At 54.7% G+C, this 19,740-nt stretch overlaps 5 protein-coding genes across 6 annotated transcripts; 3 read left to right on the forward strand and 2 right to left on the reverse strand.

The window, feature by feature from the left end:
- Positions 1-198: 198 nt before the first annotated feature.
- On the reverse strand, positions 199-2,897 carry PV09_04525. 2 transcript variants are annotated; one of them, XM_016357884.1, is made up of 5 exons: positions 2,192-2,897; positions 1,903-2,063; positions 777-1,857; positions 626-726; positions 263-560 (listed from the first exon to the last, which is right to left on the reverse strand). In XM_016357884.1, exons 1-5 carry the CDS (start codon positions 2,654-2,656, stop codon positions 515-517), a joined length of 1,854 nt encoding a protein of 617 aa, XP_016214086.1. In that variant the 5' UTR covers positions 2,657-2,897; the 3' UTR covers positions 263-514. The 2 variants fall into 2 exon arrangements, with proteins under 2 accessions (XP_016214087.1, XP_016214086.1); XM_016357885.1 differs by having other exon boundaries at positions 199-726.
- Positions 2,898-4,114: 1,217 nt separating this feature from the next.
- On the reverse strand, positions 4,115-5,855 carry PV09_04526 (uncharacterized protein). Its single transcript, XM_016357886.1, has 2 exons — positions 5,278-5,855; positions 4,115-5,216 (listed from the first exon to the last, which is right to left on the reverse strand). The coding sequence occupies exons 1-2, from the start codon at positions 5,606-5,608 to the stop codon at positions 4,567-4,569; spliced, it is 981 nt and encodes a 326-aa protein (XP_016214088.1). The 5' UTR covers positions 5,609-5,855; the 3' UTR covers positions 4,115-4,566.
- Positions 5,856-5,948: 93 nt separating this feature from the next.
- Positions 5,949-8,458, forward strand: PV09_04527 (uncharacterized protein). Its single transcript, XM_016357887.1, has 9 exons — positions 5,949-6,208; positions 6,261-6,431; positions 6,488-6,520; positions 6,578-6,708; positions 6,757-7,196; positions 7,246-7,501; positions 7,569-7,687; positions 7,769-7,904; positions 8,002-8,458. Exons 1-9 carry the CDS (start codon positions 6,022-6,024, stop codon positions 8,029-8,031), a joined length of 1,503 nt encoding a protein of 500 aa, XP_016214089.1. The 5' UTR covers positions 5,949-6,021; the 3' UTR covers positions 8,032-8,458.
- Positions 8,459-11,868: 3,410 nt separating this feature from the next.
- PV09_04528 (uncharacterized protein) lies at positions 11,869-12,271 on the forward strand. Its single transcript, XM_016357888.1, has one exon. It carries the CDS (start codon positions 11,920-11,922, stop codon positions 12,241-12,243), a length of 324 nt encoding a protein of 107 aa, XP_016214090.1. The 5' UTR covers positions 11,869-11,919; the 3' UTR covers positions 12,244-12,271.
- A 2,782-nt stretch (positions 12,272-15,053) lies between these two features.
- Positions 15,054-19,288, forward strand: PV09_04529 (uncharacterized protein). The gene is made up of 6 exons (XM_016357889.1): positions 15,054-15,968; positions 16,125-16,247; positions 16,314-16,425; positions 16,514-16,718; positions 16,809-16,964; positions 17,068-19,288. The coding sequence occupies exons 1-6, from the start codon at positions 15,926-15,928 to the stop codon at positions 18,235-18,237; spliced, it is 1,809 nt and encodes a 602-aa protein (XP_016214091.1). The 5' UTR covers positions 15,054-15,925; the 3' UTR covers positions 18,238-19,288.
- The last annotated feature ends 452 nt before the right edge of the window (positions 19,289-19,740 follow it).

Genomic DNA, 19,740 nt, shown 5'->3' on the forward strand with positions numbered 1-19,740 from the left:
TAGATCCTTTGAAGTAATGTTCTTGAATTAGAAATTCTCCAGCCTCGTAGAAGCAAACTCGACTTTAGCAACACGGGTGACAACTGAATTGACGACGCTTAATCGAAACAAAAGTCAAATCTCCTTATTCCTTGCAAGTCGTTTGGCAATCATTATATTGAAGCCCTTACAGAACAAAGAGTGAACCAGAAGACAGAATATTTTTCATACACATGTATTCGCTATTCACAAAACTATGCTATAATGCTTAACATTGAAAAAAGGGTAGTCGAGCAAGCTGGCTTCCAAAAGCTGGCAAAAAACACCCATGTGATGCGAACCCCCTAGGTATCATGCTAATGCTGTGACTACTCGAAGAAGAAAAGGGTCCTGATTAAGTCCTGTCAGAAAGCTACGCAGTTGCGCTAATATTGTCTTGCGCAGGAAGACCATATTGCTTTTTGTACAGCTCAGAGTTGCTAAAATCATGCAGCACTTTCGGTCTCCTCCGACTTTTTTGTCCTCCAAGACACCATCAAAATGCGTTGTAGTAGAAGCTCAAGCTCAGCTCATCTCGTTCACTTCGTGAATTTTTGTATTAGCATAACGGTATTATGAGAAGCCTGAACGTTGCGTTGCCGCTCACTCATCTTTCAGAGGTCGGACCAAAAGGCTGAGCAAGTCGTCCAACTCCTTCCAATTGCTGTCATCCATAGCGAATTTGCGGTGCTGACGTGACACGACATGCTGTCAAGGCTTAGTCATTGCTCAACTCAGGTGCCGAATTGGTAGCATACCTCATCAAAGTCTCGAAATTTGACTCTGCAATTCTCACAGTAGCCAGGCTTCATCTCCTTTTCAACGATTTTCTTCTTTCTTGCTGGTGCGGCATGTTGCGCACTATCCTTTCTTGGAGCCTCGCTCGTATCGTCCTCTTCCTTGATATTAGCTAGTGGATCCTGAGCCTTGCGCTTTTGACCACGTCCTCCGTTGTTGATGGCAGCACGGAGGTCATTGTTCAGGTACGGGTTGACCGAGTTGTTACGCTCCAACACCTGACGTTGTAAACGGTTCAGTTCTTTTGTAGATCCGGCTTTGCCACCAGGAGCAGCTGCTGTTGAAGAAATCATCTGAGACCGAATGGCAGAGGTGGCATTGCTTTGCTGGACACCCGATGCAACAGGTTCTCCGCCCGCAAAACGCGGGTGCTGACGTAGACTGGCTTGAGCAGAGCCAAAGAGTGGCAGGTTATCAGTACTGCCCCTTTTTACGGGAATTGTCTTTGGCGGGTCCATCGGCGGCCTCTTCTCATCCGCCTGTACACTTGTTTCGCGTTGACGACGCTGTGCGAGATTGTTGTTCTCCGCCAGAGCAGTTCTCTCCTCCAAAGCTGGAGTCTTCTCTCGCGCGGTAGCTGCACGCGTTCGAGGTGCCTTGTCTTGGTCAGGTGCTGGTGCAGGCCGCTCATATCTTGCGCTCGGATCATCCAAGAATGGACACCTCCCAGGCGCATTCACGCGAAGCTGTGGCCATTTGCCTTGCTCTTTGGTTGCTGGCTTGGAGTAGTCGCGAACCATGATAGGCTTGGTCATTTCGTCCATGTCGTGGACATAAATATAGTATCCTCGGAACGCCGTCATATCTGCAGCCCAATCCATGCTTGCCTGTCCATATTCCTTTTCCTTCTGCAGCATCTGGCTCAGCTGCGCTTGCTGGTTTGCTTTGCTCTGAGTGACAGCCGAACTACGATACGGGGCGACCGGGGCTTCACCAGTCTCGGCGTTGAACATTGTGTTGAGCATGCGTTGTAATTTCTCCAATCCCCAGACCTTGATCCCCATCTCTTTTGCGCGTAATAAGATGTCGTTTGGGTGCAAACTATTCCATGTTAGTGACGCTCACTTCTATTGATTCATCACGTACGCTGTGGTGCCAGCCTTTTTCAGGTACACAGGATTAACAGTCCCGTCACGACCAGCCTTGGGTGGGCTTCGACCTGCCGAACTCGAAGCCGTCGCTTCATTAGGGACAGAACGCGTTGTAACAACATGGGTGACTGTCTTTGAGAAAAATATCTCTTCGCGCTAGATCCATCCTTGTTCAGCATGTGTTCAAGAGGAAACGACACTTGGCCTGGGCGGGTAACCACTCCAGAAGAACAGTTGGAGTACCGCTATACGGATAATGAGATTCGAAAACTGCCTCTACTTACCGAACCAAGAAGCTGGAGCTGCTTCCCAATCTTATGTCTAGTCTCATCCGGCACATTATCGTAGTAAAAAACCATCTGCGGGAAGAGCTTCTTATAATGCCTCTGCCACTGCCGAATCTCATTCAGATTCTCCTGCGTGGCTTGCTGCAAGGTTTTACCCGTCGCTTTTGAACTCGTTTTGCGCGTCGTCACAGCACTCGCGGTTCCCGTCGTACTCTGAACCTTCCGTCCCACCAGGGCGCGACGACTGTCCGCGTTTTCGGCCTCCACAATCTGCTTCTTCGTCGGCGGCTGCAGCTGCTTCTCGTACACAGCAGCATCTGGGCGCGGTCGCTTCGACCCAGGAGCTGCGGGCTCCCGGAAAGGCGAATTGGCCGCATTAGGCAGATTGCCTAATGGCACTCGTCGACTCGCCATATTAGTATGGGGCGAGCTGTGCAGCGGTGGAGGGAGCAGAGCTGCCATGTAGAAGCTCTGCGTGAACGTGAAATGCGAGGCGGGGATTGGCCTGTCAACACGCGACCAAGCTACCTCATTCACTGGTCGCGCGTCGTGTCCGTCTCAGGCACCAATAGCAGGGCTAGAACTGGAGAGACATGACTTGGGGCCACAGACATACAAACACACGCTAAGCACACAGAGGAAGAGGAACTGGATGCCGGGATGGAGGATGGCGTGGTGTATGGAAAGTGTTTGTGCGAGTCTGTTGTGGTTTGGAGCGAGCGACCCATGGGTGTGTTGACATCTAGTAGGCTCGAGCGCACGCTGGCCCCACTTTTCTGCTCATGCCCGCAGCAACCGCGACGAAGTTTACGGCGTTCAACTTTGCTGTGTAGCCAGAATTCGTGCCGACGATTGGAGAAGGCAAATGTATGTACAGCATTCTCTGATCCGCAATGCTCGCGCAGAGCCCTAGCTGCGTAATGACGGTTTTGAGCAGTTCATTCTCCAACAGTCCAGGCTTTGACGACGACATCGCACAGAAGAAGTACTTCATGATAGCATAACCTCTCATGTAAGTCTTTACGAACGATTTCTCGGCTCCCAGAGCTGTTTCTTGCATGTCTGAATCAGCCCATCTCGATTGCTCGTGGCGACCCGGCTAATGCACAGTATGCCTTGCATCATGCTGCTTCTGCAAAATCTCTTCGAAGTCGGATCCTCGGTAACTGAAATGAACTATGCTAGACATAAAAGCTGTGACTACTGCACAACTTGTTTCCAAGCCTGCTGTATTTGGGCAATTTGGACCACTTCGAGAGATCGAGCTGGTTCTTATCCTGCTTACATTGGATTTGGAAGCATTGCTAAGTAACATCCCACGAACTCCAGTCACTCTAAACCTGATAGCATGTTCTACGGTGATCCCAAAGACTCGTAGAAGAAGCTCCAGAGGAACATCTTAGCGTATCGTATGCAGGACCCATTCAGCTTTTCCGTAGCATGGCACGCTTCAGTCTGTCCAGATAATGCAAGCCGCATAACACCGCAACTGCCAATCAAGAACCGTTTCAAGGTAGCCAGACAGTTGAGCACGTATGTTTCAAAGCACATCGTTCTACAATTCTTCTCATCTCGGAGGAATTCTCACTGAAGCCAATTACTGAGTGGACAAGGACCGTGGAATGCGGACGTCGTTCTTACACGCATCCGTTCAGAAAGATTGCGACAATCTCGACATTGAACATAAGCAGGAGGAACAAGGCAGAGAAAACGCCAATACACCTCACGCGATATTAGTAAGCCGTTGGAAACTCACAGCGCGATCTTCGCTATCAGTCGTTGGCCAGCCGAAGTTCGAGTCCTTGGGAAATCAGGTGAGGACGTTGTGAGACAGAAAATACACCTGTATGAGCCGCCTAGATTTTGTGTTTTCCAGAAGCATAAAGGATGACCGCTCATATCGTGATCGTTTTCATAGATCGGATCTATATGGAATCTGAATGCGCCCATTTGTTCCACTAAGGAGCACTATTCGAGAAGATAGCGTGGTTGGAGTTCGGCTTTCTTCGTGCGACCATGAGCAGAATACCGCAGAAAGGTTGCAGTAGGGAGCCTGCCCAGTCGGAATGCGATCGAGAGCATGTTCACAATTTTCTTGCTGTCGCATGATCAAACCGCTTCTGTATTTTCTGTGAAGGGGATATTTGCCATCATGAGGATGGAAAATCAAGGACGATGTGCTCGTTGAGCGCGCAATGTCGTCTCACTGTGGTAACTCTATTTGTGTATTTTGAATTCGTCACCCCGTATGTCCGCATAGACCCATTACTTTGCAGCAAAAGATTGCTACATCCAATACGCCCAACACCATGCCAAGTTCAAATTTGCCACACGCTCTTGGACGAATTCGACTTTCCAGACATTCGCGTTCCTTAGAGCCTCTCGGTCGAGATTTCGCCCACGACTGGCTTCAGCATCTCAGGCACGAGGACACTTGCGTCTCCCACAAAGAACCAGTCTCCCTTCATCATTCCGCTTTCGGGTGCGTCGTTCACGTCTGTGTTCACGACCGCAACGCGTGCTCCTTTTCCCCTCGCACGTTGGACGTAACCGGCCGCCGGGTAAACCCTTGCGCTTGTACCAATGACCATAATCATATCGATTTTGTCTGCCTTCGTGATCCACTCATCCACAGCGCGGATCGTCTTTTCGGGCAGCATTTCGCCGAACCATACAACCCCAGGTCGCAGCAGACCTTTCTCGCATTGTGGACAGTGTGGTAGATCTTTCAACGTGAGCTTAGGAATCGCCACCTTCTCATCGGCGATGTCGAGTTCTTCGCCTTCTGTCACGACTGCACTGGTACCAGAGGAAGTACCATTGGTGTGACGCGCTTCATTCGTGGTGGGATCTATTTCCTTGCCGGATTTTGTTGTTGGAATTGCCAGAGAGGGCACAATGGGGTCGACGAAGTTGTCCTGCTCTGTATACTTGCAGTAAAAATCCGTGCATTTGATATCGAACAGGCTGCCATGTAATAGCTGTAGCGAATTGCGCGGGTGTCCCGCTCTTTGCGACAGCCCTATCTCAAATCAGCGTACGAGCCCAGCTACGGCGTTGCCACCCAATGGAGATGTACTTGCCATCTACATTCTGGCTCAAACATGTGAATCCTTCCGCACCCCTCTTCTTTGCAAGCTCCGCCAATGCGTAGTGCGCCCTGTTTGGTTTCGCTTTCAACGCCTGGTGCCTTCTGTACGAATAGAACTGCCACACCAGCCCAGGATCCGCATCGAAAGCCTCTGGTGTAGCAAGGTCCATGGCATCATGTGTTCGCCACAGGCCTCCGGCACCGCGAAACGTAGGCAGCCCAGAGGAAGCGGACAGCCCCGCACCTAGGAGAGCGAGGATACGTTTCGAGGACAAAAGGTGTGCGTGGAAAGATTCCATGTCGGCGCTCAAGGTCGTGGCCATAGTGCGCCGAGGGGCGGTGTGGGGGAGTCTGAAAGGCAGCCTGCTGGCTTTGTTGTATGGTGGAGGGACGGGAACAAGCTTGTGCAAGACGACGGACGAGGGGCCTTAAGAATGAGCTATAGAATAGAAAGGCAGCACGATTGCGTGTCGTGCGGATAGCCGTGCCATGTGTCTTTCTGCAGCGTGTTCTTGTCGCAGCAAGAAGGGCGCAAGTAAGAGCGGCGATGTATCGTGCAGCTCAGTCATGTTACGTAGGTGGGTTGAAGCTCTTCTCTCCGAGAAAGTGGCGCTAATCCCTGAGCCTTCTGAGGGCTCACCAAAACGGCAAGTCTGTCCTCCTCCAGCTTCAATTCCGCACTCGTGACCGTGGGAACTATCACTCTTGAACCCGTTGTCCTTCTCTTCATCGAAGCATGTCATGGCTTGCATGCCGTGCCGTACGCTCTTTTCAGAGAGGTAGCTTTCGTTCTCTGCACCAGCACCAGCACCAGCACCAGCGATGGCAGCAGTCGCGTCAATATGCTGCGCTCGCCGCCGCGGAGCTTCAGTTTGGCCAGCCTTTGCACGAGACGCACCCCCATCTGCTGAAGGCTGGAGAGAGTATGAAAACGCTGTGGCAATCCAGCAAGGTTCAAATGCTGACGGATCTCAGTTACGCCTGGAATCACAGCCGTTGAGTACTACCACCGCCGCCAGAAACTTGCCGAGCTTCTCCCGGTCAATTCAGTAGCGATCCTCGCTGCCGGCGATGTCAAATATCGCTCAGGTTCTTCAGCCGTCTTCTACGACTTTCATCAGGACCCGGACTTCTTGTATCTGACTGGTTCGCTTCAATCGCCAGCCCATATTCGCTGCTATCAATGGCTGACACATTACCAGGCTTTCTGGAACCGGAAGCGCTTGCCGTAATAGGTAAGCAAACTTGTCCGTCTATTTCTCCACGTGATTGAGTGATTGAGATTTGGGCAGCAAAGAAAGGGAAAAGTGCTTCGGATGTCATCTTTCATCTGTTTGTGAGACCAAAGAACGCTGCTGATGAGCAGTGGGAGGGGGCTCGGTCGGGTGTGCAGGCGGCCCTGGATGTCTTCAATGCCGACGAGGTACATCACATCTCCCATAGAAGTTGCGGTAACTAAATCACCGCATAGGCCGGCGACATAAATCGCGTAGACAGAGAACTGCCAAAACTTCTTCAGGGCGTTGAGAAGGTCTACACAGACCTGCCTCGTAGCTTCGCCCCCAGAACTGCCTTCTCGCGTTACTTGTCTGGTCTAGCATTACGGCCCGACGATGGTATAGCTAAGGCGATATCTGGATTGACCGTCAGGCCTCTCCGGCCGCTTCTGAATCGGCTCCGTGTCCGCAAAAGTGAGGCCGAGATCTCACTAATGCGGAGTGTAGGCAAAGCGTCTGGACGGGCCATCACACGAGCCATGCGACAAACTTGGACGAGCGAGAAGAAGCTCGCCGCGAACCTCGAATTCAACTTTATGGAAGAAGCTATGGATGGTGTGGGCTATGTCCCTGTGGTTGCAGGCGGCGTCAACGCTCTAAACATACACTACACGCGCAACGACTGCCTGCTCGAGTATGTCCATCTTCTCTGTAGTCTAGAGAATAAATCTGACAGCATTCAGGACGAACGACTTGATCCTCATCGACGCGGGAGCTCAGCATGGCGGGTACATAACAGATATCTCACGCACGTGGCCTAACAATGGAATCTTCGCACCTGCCCAGAAGGACCTGTATCTTGCCGTACTTTCAGTGCAACGCCACGCCGTCTCGCAATGTCGTGCCAATGCCAATCTAACGTTAGACAAGATCCACGAAAATGCAGAGAGAATGCTCAAGGAGAATTTGAAAGATCTTGGATTCGACGTATCAGGCAACGTAAGCCTATCGCACACATGAAGAGGTGCAGGAATCTGCAATTCGCTAACACCTATCTCTTCTGCAGGCAATGGGCATCCTTTTCCCTCACCATATCGGTCACTACATTGGCCTCGACGTCCACGACAGCCCTGGCTTTCCTCGAACGGAGACGCTGGAAAGGGGGATGTGTGTCACCATTGAACCGTGCGTGCTAGTCCCTTGCCTTGTGTCTGATATATATCACTTAAGTGGCTTGAGTTTCTTACTGACACGGTGGTGGTGCAGGGGCGTTTATGTGCCGGCTCACGACCCAAGCGAGAGATGGCCAAAGCACTTCCGTGGAATGGGTATCAGGATCGAGGACAGCGTGTGCGTCGACAGCGAGAGCCCGTTCATACTCAGCACGGAGGCGGTGAAGGAGGTACGTTGTGTTGAATCTTGATTCATGCGTTTGAGCGGAGGACGCTGGGGAAGCCAAGGCAGGGTGGACGCTGGCTAATTGACCCTGATCTGCACAGGTCGAAGACATCGAAGCGCTACGCCGATAAGTTATCGACGCATCCTCATCATGCACGTTGTGCTGCGGCAGTACACGTGGCAGCCGGGTTCTCGGTCATCTATTGGTTGTGGAAGAAGAAACGCAAACGAAATCACCGTCTGACTCGAAATATCGGACGAGGCAGATCAAACGGGACCCGGGCGGCGGGGTGGAGAGAGACCTTTGAGACGAGCTTGAACACATGGCTGGAAACAGATCTTCGCATTGATCTATGCCCAGATGAAGCTGGCGCGTCTAGTACGTCACGTGTAAGATACTGATTGTAGGAGAACCCTAAATGTGAGCCAGCAAGAGAAAGAGCAAGTAAAGACGTGCGTTTAGATTTTCCGGTACGGAGCGCCTTCCATTCGGAAGGACGTATTCGTTCGCTACGAATTTCGCATTCACGATTCCAGATCTCGAATCACTGCCAATGGGTCGGCAACGGTCCCGGTACCTGCGGCCCAGGGCTGGTTGTCGACTCTGCAAGGAGGCCATGCACACCACGCAGATGTGCTTGTTTCTACCACGACGTTGCAGTACTACGTCACTTTCGAATCTATCCCCCTCCCTAATAAACCACCCCCCCCCCCCCCCCCCCTTCTTCTTCGCTTATCGTTAATCACGGCAGCCACGGCCGCATCTTAGCCAAGAATTGCATCTGAAAGGAGCGGAAGGGGGGGAAAAGAAGATCGTGTCAAGGCCGGTAACAGCACATAAAGCGAGCTAGTGCGGGCAGCTACGGGAGGGAAAGGAGACGGGGGGGGGGGGGGGGAGGGGGGGGGAGGGGGGAGGGGGGGGGGGGGGGCGAACGGAGCATTACGAAGGATGGTCGGCGATGGCACTCGAACGAGGATAGAACATAATATAGATAGGTCGAGGTGGGGGTTGGACTGGAAGCCAGCAAGCGAACCTGCTCTTCTCGTGCTGCCGAGGGGACGGTGGAGGAGTTGATTTGGCCATCACTGCACGCGCGTGGCACGATTCAGCGTACGTCCACGCAACGCAGCAGAGGAAAGGAGAAAGAATGAAAGAGGAGAAAGAGAAAAGTTCATGCTCTGGCCCGGGTGCAAGGCCAAATCACCGTCATCCGGCCAATAAAATCGTACACATCAAAGCAGCAGGGTGAATATCAACGCTAGCGACCGTAGTGTCGGAGGAGGCCACCTGGTCAACCCGGTCGGGGCGACCAACCAGCCGACTCGAAGGCATCGTCATTTGAAGGGGGTCGAGACGTGGCTGGAGACAGCAGCAGAGGCGGAGTAGCAGCCGTGATGGTCGTGGTCAGGTCGAGGAGGGGAAAGCCAGAGCCATGCTGTCAAAGCTACGACCATGTTGGAAGAGGGTCGATTTGCTTTCGAAAAGCCCACCCGCGCCCCCGCACGTCGACACGGACCGCATGACAACGGTGCGGCGATCTGATGCGGAACCCGACGGTGCTCATCGCAGCTCCGACCGTCCGGTCTGGCCGCAGATCCATATCCCGAAAAGCGATGTCGTCGTCGTTCCGGCCACGTTCGAGAGACGCAGATGATTCGAGCCAGCCAGTGACGACAAGAGGGCGGACCGCAAGGCAGAACGGTCGCTCCGCAGCTGCGCGAAAGCTGTGACGGCCGGATTGGCCTTGGCCTCCTCGAGCCAGAATCGACGTCTTCTCTCCGTCCACGCCGGCCGGTCTCCTCGGTACCGCGTTTGTCTGTCTCAGAGCAGCGCTACGGCGTGAAGCTTGGTGACCTTGTCGGCGTGGTCACACGGACGAACTCGCCACCGCGTGCACCGTCCATCTTCACCGCCTCATCTCCGACCGACAAGGCTAGCGGACCCGACCCAACGGGTCGCGGGTTGCTCGAGTCAGGTTTTGAGGATCGAGGAGAGCGGACCGAGAGGATTGAGAAGGAAAAGAGCAAAGCCCTGTGGATGGCAAGTGCCGAAGGCACGCGGACCTCCGAGGGGGGGGGGAAAGGTCGCTGCCGCAGCTGGCCAAAGTAGCGTCGGAAACGCGCTGGGTGATGTTTAGGCGCGCAAGGTTGCGAACTTCGACGCAGCAGTGTTTGCAGCTTGTGGGAAGGTCAGCGAAGAATGCAAGCGGAGCTTTGCTCGCATGCGGAACACACGATTCAGTTTAGTGCGACGAGGTCGGCGGGAGGCGCATGAGCCAGAGCGCTACCTGCCTTTCATTGGTCCAGACCACGTTATTACAGCGCAAGAGAACTGGTCGGGGAGGTTTTGCTGGATCGAGGGAGGGGAGGGAGGGGTGGAAGGACGCTGGGTGGTGATAATCGCAGAGTGCATTACCCGTGAATGGACGCGAGCAAAGACAGGCAAAGGGCGATCGCGGGTTAGGAAATGGCCATCGACAAAGCCGCACAGGCGTGTTTTCTCTCGCTCTCTCTCTCTCTCTCTCTCTCTCTGCGCGTCTCCCCTATTCGTGCCTGTGCAGAGCGGGCCAGGACTCTCGCTATATACTTCATTTCATGCAGGACATCAACATAGCCGACAGGCGAGATGAAAGGTCTCACAGCAGGAGCCGATTCCGAACGGCAGGCAAGGGAACAGTCGTTATGGTTATGGCGAGGTGCAGACAGACACAGCAAAGCATCCCGCACGGTATGAGCCACGGCATGCCGAAGCGTCCATGCGTTTGCTGTCCATGGGCTATGACACAATGTATAAGCTGTACGTAAGCGCCGAAATGAGCCCGTCCACAGGCTGCCTCAGACGTTGCAAGATCCGCAGTGCGATCGCCGTGTCAACGCACGCGAAATGCCAGCCCTGAACGTCTCACAAACGCACGATCGAAACCTTCCGAGCAGCAATCATGCCAGTGCTGGCCATCGACGGCTAAGCGAACCCACGCACAGAGCCTGTCCAAATCTCGTGTAGCGGGGGAGGAGCGAGCACGCACCGCAAGGATGGATGTGCACGAGGGGCCCATCCACCACTCAGCACCGCTGCCACCGCACGTCGCTGCCGTCAGCAGCAAAGGCGTCCTCGTGTGCAGAACGATGCGGACAAGGCGGCTCAACGTGCATTGCAAACGAGCCGAGTGCGAGTCCCAACGCACAAACAGACCAAAGAGCCGCTGCGGATGTTCGGAAGAGCACGTGTGATACGACTCTGCCGCTGTCGGGAGACGCACCCGTCACGACACAGACGCACCGGAATGTCCCTTTCGAGGCATGTTCCAGAACGATTCTCGAACCTTTCCGATCAGACGCGTCGCCGCGGCCGGGCGTGGGAGCAATCCGCCAAGAGCCGCAAAAGTCTTTTTGAGTGGAGCCCGTGGCGCCCAAACTTTTGGCCTGTGGCGGGCCGTGCATTGGACGGAGCCGGCCACGCCGCCACCACGAGCCTCGGCAATCTTGGATTTCTGCATCGAGCACGCACCCAAAGGGCAGAAGAAGAAAAGGGAAAAAGAAGGAAAAAAAAGTGAGGTTGTGCGCTCCGAGAACATGGGTACCAGTGAGTGAGGCACGACCGGGGGCCGAAGCAGACCTCGTTCGGAAAGGGCCATGTTGGCTGCCTTTGTCCTCTATTGTGTCTTGCCGTCAACGCAGGGCGAAGAAGGGTTCGCGCGATCCAGTCATGAAATGATGTAGCACAGTGCGCTTTTTGATAGGCCCTGGAGAGAGGGCCGAAGGCTGCGGTCAAGCTTCTTGCATGTGCGTAAGGCTGGCGCGAGCCGGAGCACGCCAAAAGAAATTTCCTTTTTTTTTTTGCCCCTTCTTTTCTTGACTACGCGAGACCGAATTTCCGGTCGCGGCGGGCGAGGCGCCGAAAAAAGGTGGTCGCAAGAGCGTGCGAGCGCGAGAGCAGAGACGCTCGCTCAACCGGCCGGACGCACCGTTGGCAATCACGACAAGATGCCGTCAAGCGCAGACGTGAGAGCTGAAACAGCATGCAGAGCACGTTCGGGACTGGCGACGGGATGCCTTGCCTGGCCGGGGTGTGCCGTGCTCTTGCAAAACGTGGAGGACAAGGCCAGCAGCATATGCACGCCGTGGAAGATCCCCCTTCAACTCGAAGCGTGCCCTGCGCGGCCCCAGCCCATATTTCATCGACAGCTACCAGGGGCTTACTCGTCTGCTGCAGGAGCAGAAGGCGTTTCGCAGGGAAGAAGCAAGACGCGATGAACGGACGACCGCTCAGGGAAGCGGTGCATTGTGGCCTGAGAGCAAGACGGCACGATGCCATCGACCACTGCGACATGCCGCTGAGGTAAGCCAGATTGGAACGGCGTGGGGCGCAACACTCTTTATGACTGCGTAGTGTCTGAGTCGGCACTGTGCTCGCCGCTGGTTGGTGTGGGGGGGTTTGGTGGGCTGGAAGGGAGCGGGCAGCATATCGCGTCACCGCACTCCAAGCGCCTTCCTGGCGCTCTCCACAACCTTAGCGGGCCTAAAAGAAGGAGAGCACGGCGGAGAAGAGACGGACGGGGAATAAGAAAAGGGGAAACTAGATGAGACAAAAGAGAAAAACAGTACGACAAAGACCAGCAGGACAACGGGTGATCTGGCATGCACAGCGAGACGAGTCCAATGAGCATGGAAGTTGGGTTGCAGGTCAGCTGTGGGAAGCGAGGCAGACCCGAGCGACTGGGTACGTCCAAGGAGCGAAGAAAACGCCACGGCTGCGAGGCACAGAACTGCTGGGGCTTGGGCGAGCGCAGGTGAGGACTGGACGGAAAAAGCAAAAGCCATCAACGACAAGAGAAAACTTTGCGAGATGATCAACGACCGCAAGGACGAGGACGGGCTGAGGTGTGGACAGCGGCGTCACGAGCGGTGGGCTGCAACCACTCCCAGGCCCACAGCAGGCGCTCGGCGCTGGAGTTTGTTTGGGAGTAGTGGTGATGCGCGTGGTATGCCCAGCGCAAACAGTAGCGGACCTGTATTTTTGTAAAGAGTACGTGTGTAATGAGGGGCATGAGGGGGGCACCTCCAGGGCGCATGGGCTGCGCACAGTATGACCTTGCTGTCATTGCAGCTGCTATCACACTCACTCCTGGGTACTACTTTGCGCGCTGACAGCGTCCCAATACCGTGCTTTTGCGACGAGGGGCGACACGATGATGATGATGGACAGCTGCACATCATGTCGCGACTTGGTTGGGGCCCACGGGCACGGACAGCCACTGGCGCAAAGGCGGGCGGCGGGCGGCGGGCCAATGGCAGGGCCGCACATCTCATCGACCGGAGCAGCATGACCCTGTGGCTGCATCGGACGTCTTTCTACTCTGATGCTCCAACGGTGCCCGCCGAAGAGAATTGCTCCGAGCTGAGCGTTCGTGTGCTGGCGCGCCCGGCGGGCTCGTGTACGTGTACGTGCACGCGGTCGGAGAAGGATGGAGAGCGAGGGCGAGACAGGAAGGGAGGGACAGAGAGATAGAGAGACATGGGTGGAGGGAGGGAGCGAGGCATCGAGGGACAAAGTCTCCGTGAATCTGCATGCATCGAAGGACGATGCGAGATATCCGTTTTCTGGGGGCCCTGCGATATGTGTGAACTGGAGCACAATGGCCATGTCGTGGGCACAATCGCATCCGGCGCCGGACAGACACGTCGAGCCCAAACCGCCGGACAGATGGCCGTCCACCTTCTTCTTCTTCTTCCTCCTCCTCCTCCTCCTCCTCCTCCTGCTCCTCAGCCTCCGCCCCGCTCGAGTTTGGTAGCAAAGGGCCGTGCACGTCCATCACGAACTCACATAAGATAAAAAGGAAAGGGAAGATGGTAAGAAAGTCAATCCGCTAGCGCCGCCCAAACACCGAGTGTCCCGACGCGCAAAACGAAAGCGTGGCCTTTTTTTTTGGTTCCCCGCGCGTGCGTGCGCCGACGAAACGGACGACGTGGTGGTGATGGTGGTGGTGGTGGTGGTCGTGCATTGGGCATCGCTCCAGGCACCATTTGTGCTACGTGCAAAAGGCAGAAGCAAAAATACCATGCACGCACGCACGCACGCACGCACACGCGCGCCCGCACGTTCAAACGCTCGACGACGCACACGGTCAGGCACCGCAGCTCGTCCGCGCAGCAAACGCACCGTCCCCCCCCCCTTTCCCCCCGGCCCCCTCCCTTCTCTCTCTCGCCAAAAAAAGAGAATGGGCAACCAGCAGATCGCGGCAGAACGAAGGCGAATCGCCAAGGGGAGGGGTGTTCGAGGTCAGAGGCGAGAAGAGCAGAGCGGTATCAGCCATGGCCGCGTACAGTAGCGCCCGTCTGCTCCGCTCCGAGCGGCGGCGCCCCCCCCCTCCGGTGCCCTGCCTGTACTGTGTCGGTTTTGTTTCTCAGCCGTGCAGAGACGGGTCGAGGAAAAGAAAAAGAAGGAGAAGGTTCATCGTTATTAAACTGAAGATGAAATGAATTGCTCCGAGCCAATTCTTCCGGTGCTCCTTCTCGCTTGTTTGTTTTCTTGCTTTTTCATTTTATATATATATATATGTGTGTGTGTGTCTGTATGTCTATGTATACATGTGGATGTATATATGTATATATACGTCTCGAGCACGCCCACTTCGCTTCGTCCGTTGCCCTTCACGCTCGCACGGCGCCGCTACTTCTGCTTAGCTCCCAGACCTTCTTCTGCTCTTTGTATCAAAACCCGCCAGCCAAGGGAAAAAAAAAGAGGCTAAGGGGACCAGAGGGAAGAGGAAAAAAAACCGAGGGTTTATGTTGGTCATTTTTTCCACTCTCTCACTTCAGGTCTCTTTTCACCAACTTGGGCCTCGCCTTTTTTTTTCCTTTCCTTTGCTGCCAGCGCGGGAACGTCGTCCCTCCCCTCCCCTCCCCTCCCCCTGCTAACGCTGCTGCTGTCGTTCCCTCGTTCGCCTCTTCCTTAGAACAAATAGCTTTGGCCCGGCCATCGCTCGTTCGCGCGCGCGATCATTCCATCACCGTCTCGACAGGACCTGCCTTAACCTGATCCCGCCTCTCTCAGCCCGTTCGCTTTCTCCGAACAAACACCTGCCCCTCCCCTCCCCCCCACTCACTGCCCACCTCGCCCCCCCTCCACACGTCGCGATCCGTCTTGAATCTTAACTCTGCTGCATTCGAATCCTCGCAGCCCGTCTGCAAGCTCCATCCTTGCAGCGCCCTTTTCCACTCCGTCGGTCTTCTGCTCTCTGCAGAACAAAACCCGTCGACCGCCCCATTGGTACTCTTTTTCTTTGCGACTGGGCTCCCGCTTCCACCTTGATCTTTTGACCCGTATCACCTGGTTTTTTTCCCCCAGCGAGCCAACCTGGCCGTTTAGGAAGACCTGCCGCCAGAAGCGCTCCCCTCCCTCCGGCGGGCAGTGGCCCATTCTCAATCATTTTTCCGCTTTTACGGCCTCTGCTGCAGCTCTGCCCATTTTTTTTTTCTCCCCTTTCTATTTATCTCTCGCTCGCGCGCTCTCTGCACCGCCTTTTTCACCATACCCCACGCTCGCGATTCTGCCCTGGATCCGGCTACCTTGACGGTGCCTTTGGTCGCCACACTCGTCACAAGTCAAGGACTGAGAAAGGCCCCGTCGGCAAACAGATCGCGCGGGAAGGATTTCCTTTGAGAAGTAAAATAAAATCAAGAACGACACAGAGAGACGGAGAGAAGAAGAAAGACGACAGACCCAAGCAAGATCGCCAGAAAGCAACGCCGGGCGAACGAGAGGAACGAGGCCTTGGTTGACTCGCGACCAAGCATCCGGCGCCGCAGCTCAGAATCCTCTACACGCACACGTTCCAAGCGGCTAGACATGTTGGCGTGTGACGGCTGCTCCTGCCCGTGATTCTCCTTTCTTCTTTCTTCCTTTTGTTGTCCTCTCCCCTGTTGTTCCTTCCCTTGCCAGAGCGGGCGACGCCGCCGTTGCACAGGAACTTAGTCGCCCTCAGTGCCTGCGGTCGCCAGCACCGGCAGTGAAAGAGGCTTCCAATGGGCAATTCGAATGGGAAGCCCGTCGTCTTCACAGACCAAGGTACCGTGCCTCCAACCTCTTTGCTTCGCTCTTCTCCCCTTCTGATTTGCGTCCCGGCCCTTCCCTTCACGTACTCGCGGCCCTTCGATTCCCCCGCTCCCACCTTCGTGTCACCCCCCGCAGTCGTCAGCAGACAGCTAACATGTGTACGTCCAGTCAACCTCAATCACTTCCGCCTGTTGCGGGTGGTGGGCAAAGGCGCGTTTGGAAAGGTTCGCATCGTCGAACGCAAGGACAATGGCGACCAGTTCGCGCTGAAATACATCCGGAAGGACGAGGGTTCGTATGCTCGGCTTGATGTGCGCCATCGCACCTGCAGACACGGCCAACTGACGAGCGATGCAGTGGTGCGGTCAGAAAGCGTGCGCAATATAATACGGGAACGCCGGATGCTCGAGCACCTGCGACACCCTTTTCTCTGCAATTTGCGCTACAGTTTCCAAGACATAGAATATCTGTACGAGAGACCCCGTGCTGAGAAATGCGCGCCGGCAACGGCCGGTGTTGTGCCCGTCATGGAAGGTCCGCGCTGACTGTCGTTCCAGTTATCTTGTTGTAGATCTAATGACCGGCGGCGATCTTCGATTTCACATCTCGCGCAAAACCTTCACAGAAGAAGCGGTGCAGTTCTGGATCGCGGAGCTCGGATGTGCGCTACGATACATTCATTCCCAAGGCATAGTACACAGGGATGTCAAACCGGATAACGTGCTCCTCGACCAGGACGGCCACGTGCATCTTGCCGACTTTGTACGCCCTTCCCCCTCTTTATTTTCCTTGTCCCTTCCCTCTTTTTTTTTTGGCGCGTCCAGAGCGAATGGCTGACTGGAAGTTGCATAGAACGTCGCTTCGGATTTCAAGCCTGATAAGCCGCTGACGAGCAAGTCCGGCACGCTAGCCTACCTCGCGCCCGAGGTCTACGAGGGCAAGGGCTACTCATGTGAGGTGGACTGGTGGTCACTCGGTGTGGTATTCTACGAATGCATATACAACAAGGTGCGTTTGTCTCTTCTTCAAAACGAAAAAAAAAAAAAAAAAAAAAAAAAAAAAAACTCTTGGGCACTCTGCTCCGGTAGCCTGTCTGACTAACGTGCTGCAGCGACCTTTTGAGGGTCACAACCACGAGACTCTAGGCCAAAAGATCATGCGGGCTGAACCCGCGTTTCCCCAAACCAATCCTCCCATCAGCAACCCGTGCCTTCACGCCATATCTTCGCTGCTTGAAAAAGACAAGCGGCTAAGAATAGGCGCTGCGGGGTTTGAGACGTTCACTGACAACCCTTTCTTCCGACCCATCGACTTCGCAGCGTTGGAGAGGAAGGAGATCGAGCCCGTCTTCCGACCATCAAGCGAAAAGACGAACTTCGACGCAACGTACGATCTAGAAGAGCTTCTTCTCGAAGAAGCACCGCTCGAGGCAAGAGCCAGGCGTCAGAAGCCACGCGAACAGCTGAAGGAAGACGCCACGGAGCAAGAGATCCGAGCAGAAGAACTGCACAAGATGATCGAAACACTTTTCGAGCCGTTCGACTATACGCTGATGTCGCCCGAAGACGCCAAAGCCCGATCCGATGAGGCCGGGCGCACAACGCCAACGGGCCCCCAGTCCGTCGAACAATACCAACGGCCGAGGACATCCCATCGGGATAACCCCCCTCAACAGGAAGAGACTGGATTGCGTATACTGACTCCGCCCGGCACGTTTGCAAATCGATCGCGGTCGTCGACGCACAGCCCGAACGGCTCTCCACCGATGCCGACCGTGCCGATGGACTTTCAATTCGCGAGTCGCGAGCGTGAGGACCGAGAGCGCCGCGAACGACAGGAGGAGCGTGAGCGCAGTTACGGCATCCCCAACACAGAGTCGGCCATTCCGCGCTCCATTCCGGACGAGTATCATGACTACCTTAAGGACAGCAAGACCAATCCACATCACCAGCTTCACTACCAGCAGCAGCAGCTAGACCCCTCTGCTATGGCACCGGCTCAGAACGTCAGCGCCAACCCGAACAGGAGACGAAGGCAGACGACTGCTGGCGCGAGCGCAGGTCAACCGCGCAGCGTCAGCGCTGGAGGCGCCGCTAGCTCGGCGGCGTATAACGCTCGCGAAGAAGAGCCACCTCTGCCCATGAGCAGCGACGAGAGGGATCTCAAGCGGCCCAGTGGCATGCTTGGCTTCCTGTCGAGGAAGAAAGGGCGGGACCGCAGCCCCAAGGCGAGAGAGAGAGGCGTCCTAGGCAAGGAAGGAGCGAGGCAGATCATCGGCTGAGCAGAGAGCCTCAACCCTGTCTTCCCGACGCAAAACCGAGAGTAAACTTGGCCATCGCCACCGCCGCTACGGACTACGAAGTACGACAATGCCTGCCATTATTCCTCACACACATACGCAGTCACCTCACCGCCTCTCTCTCTCTCTCTCTCTCTCTCTCTCTCTCTCTCTCTATCTCTCACTTACCCTCACTCCCACGCGCACACAGAGTCTCTATTCTCCACGCCTTCTTAATGTTCTGTAGACGGAACTATAGCTACAGGTTGCTTCTTTAGGACCGCTACTACCACTACTACTACTGCTGCTGCTGCAGGAGAGTGAAGCGTGGAATCTCGCGCCGTACAGCGGCAGCAATCATTCGAATATCTCCGGATAAGTCCCAGGCCGATAACTTGTTGGCCTTTTACCATCTCGTCACTCATGCTTATGGTCACCATCTGCCACTAAACTCATATATCACAAGAGCGGAAACCAGGAAAGATGATAAAAAGATGAAAAGAGAATGGACAAAGTCGCAAAGGATAGATCGGTGACCGAGAGGGGGTAGCAGCATCGACGCCACTAATCTGCACACGTGCAAGTGGCGAAGTGGCGATACAACACGTGTTCTGAAACATCACATAACGACCTGTGAATTCTGCATCTACTTGTGTACGCATTCATTCCCCCCTCCTGTGGCTCCTTACCTGGTTGATGAAACGCATTGGGGAACAAATTGGAGGTGACGCTCGTTTTCGTTTCGCTCGGATACAGTACATTTTACACACACGTTTTGTTGTAAAGAGAAAAATTCCACACTCTCGAGATACACCATAGATCATTTGGTTTTTGTTTCGGACGCGCTTGACGAAGAGCTTATAGTGAGGTTAATTGGGCATGTTCTTAGCGGAACGTAGAGGAATGGGGAGCAGTATAGCGCAAAACTCTTGATACAACATTCAAATTGAGAGCCGAGCCTACTCTATTTTTTTTTCTTCTTTTGTCCTCCTTTCCCTTGAAACTAGTAATCAGAAAGTCGGACCAAAAGAAAGTTTCTCGTCCCCGTCCACACCATGGACTGACTCATTGTTTACGAGTTAAGAGGGGGGGGGGGGGGGGTTCTGCAAGATGCCAGGCTGACCATTATTAGGCGGCCCCAGCACGACGCATCTAACTTACGTCGTTGAACGAGGACCGGCACGCACCTTTCCACGGATCTCTCCGTAGAGCGGGAGAAAGAAAAGAAAGAAAAAAAAAGAAAAAGAAAAGAAAAACAGAGAAGGAAGAGCCTCTTTCCTCTTCTTCGACCCAGCCTTGGTCGTCGATCCACGCTTTTTTTCGCCTCGCTGCTGCAACCGGGGGCGCTTCTCACCAACGTCTAGCCTTGACCAACCTCCCCGCCCGCGCCAGTCAGTTTCTGCACTGTTTCCTGTCCGTTTGTAACAACTCTGATTTCGGGGGAAGGAAGGGGTTGTGGTTGTTATAGTTTTTGTTGGAAGGGCCGCAAACGCAGGGGTGGGGGGG

This window comes from Verruconis gallopava, assembly GCF_000836295.1.
Source record: "Verruconis gallopava strain CBS 43764 unplaced genomic scaffold supercont1.13, whole genome shotgun sequence".
NCBI lineage: Eukaryota > Fungi > Ascomycota > Dothideomycetes > Venturiales > Sympoventuriaceae > Verruconis > Verruconis gallopava.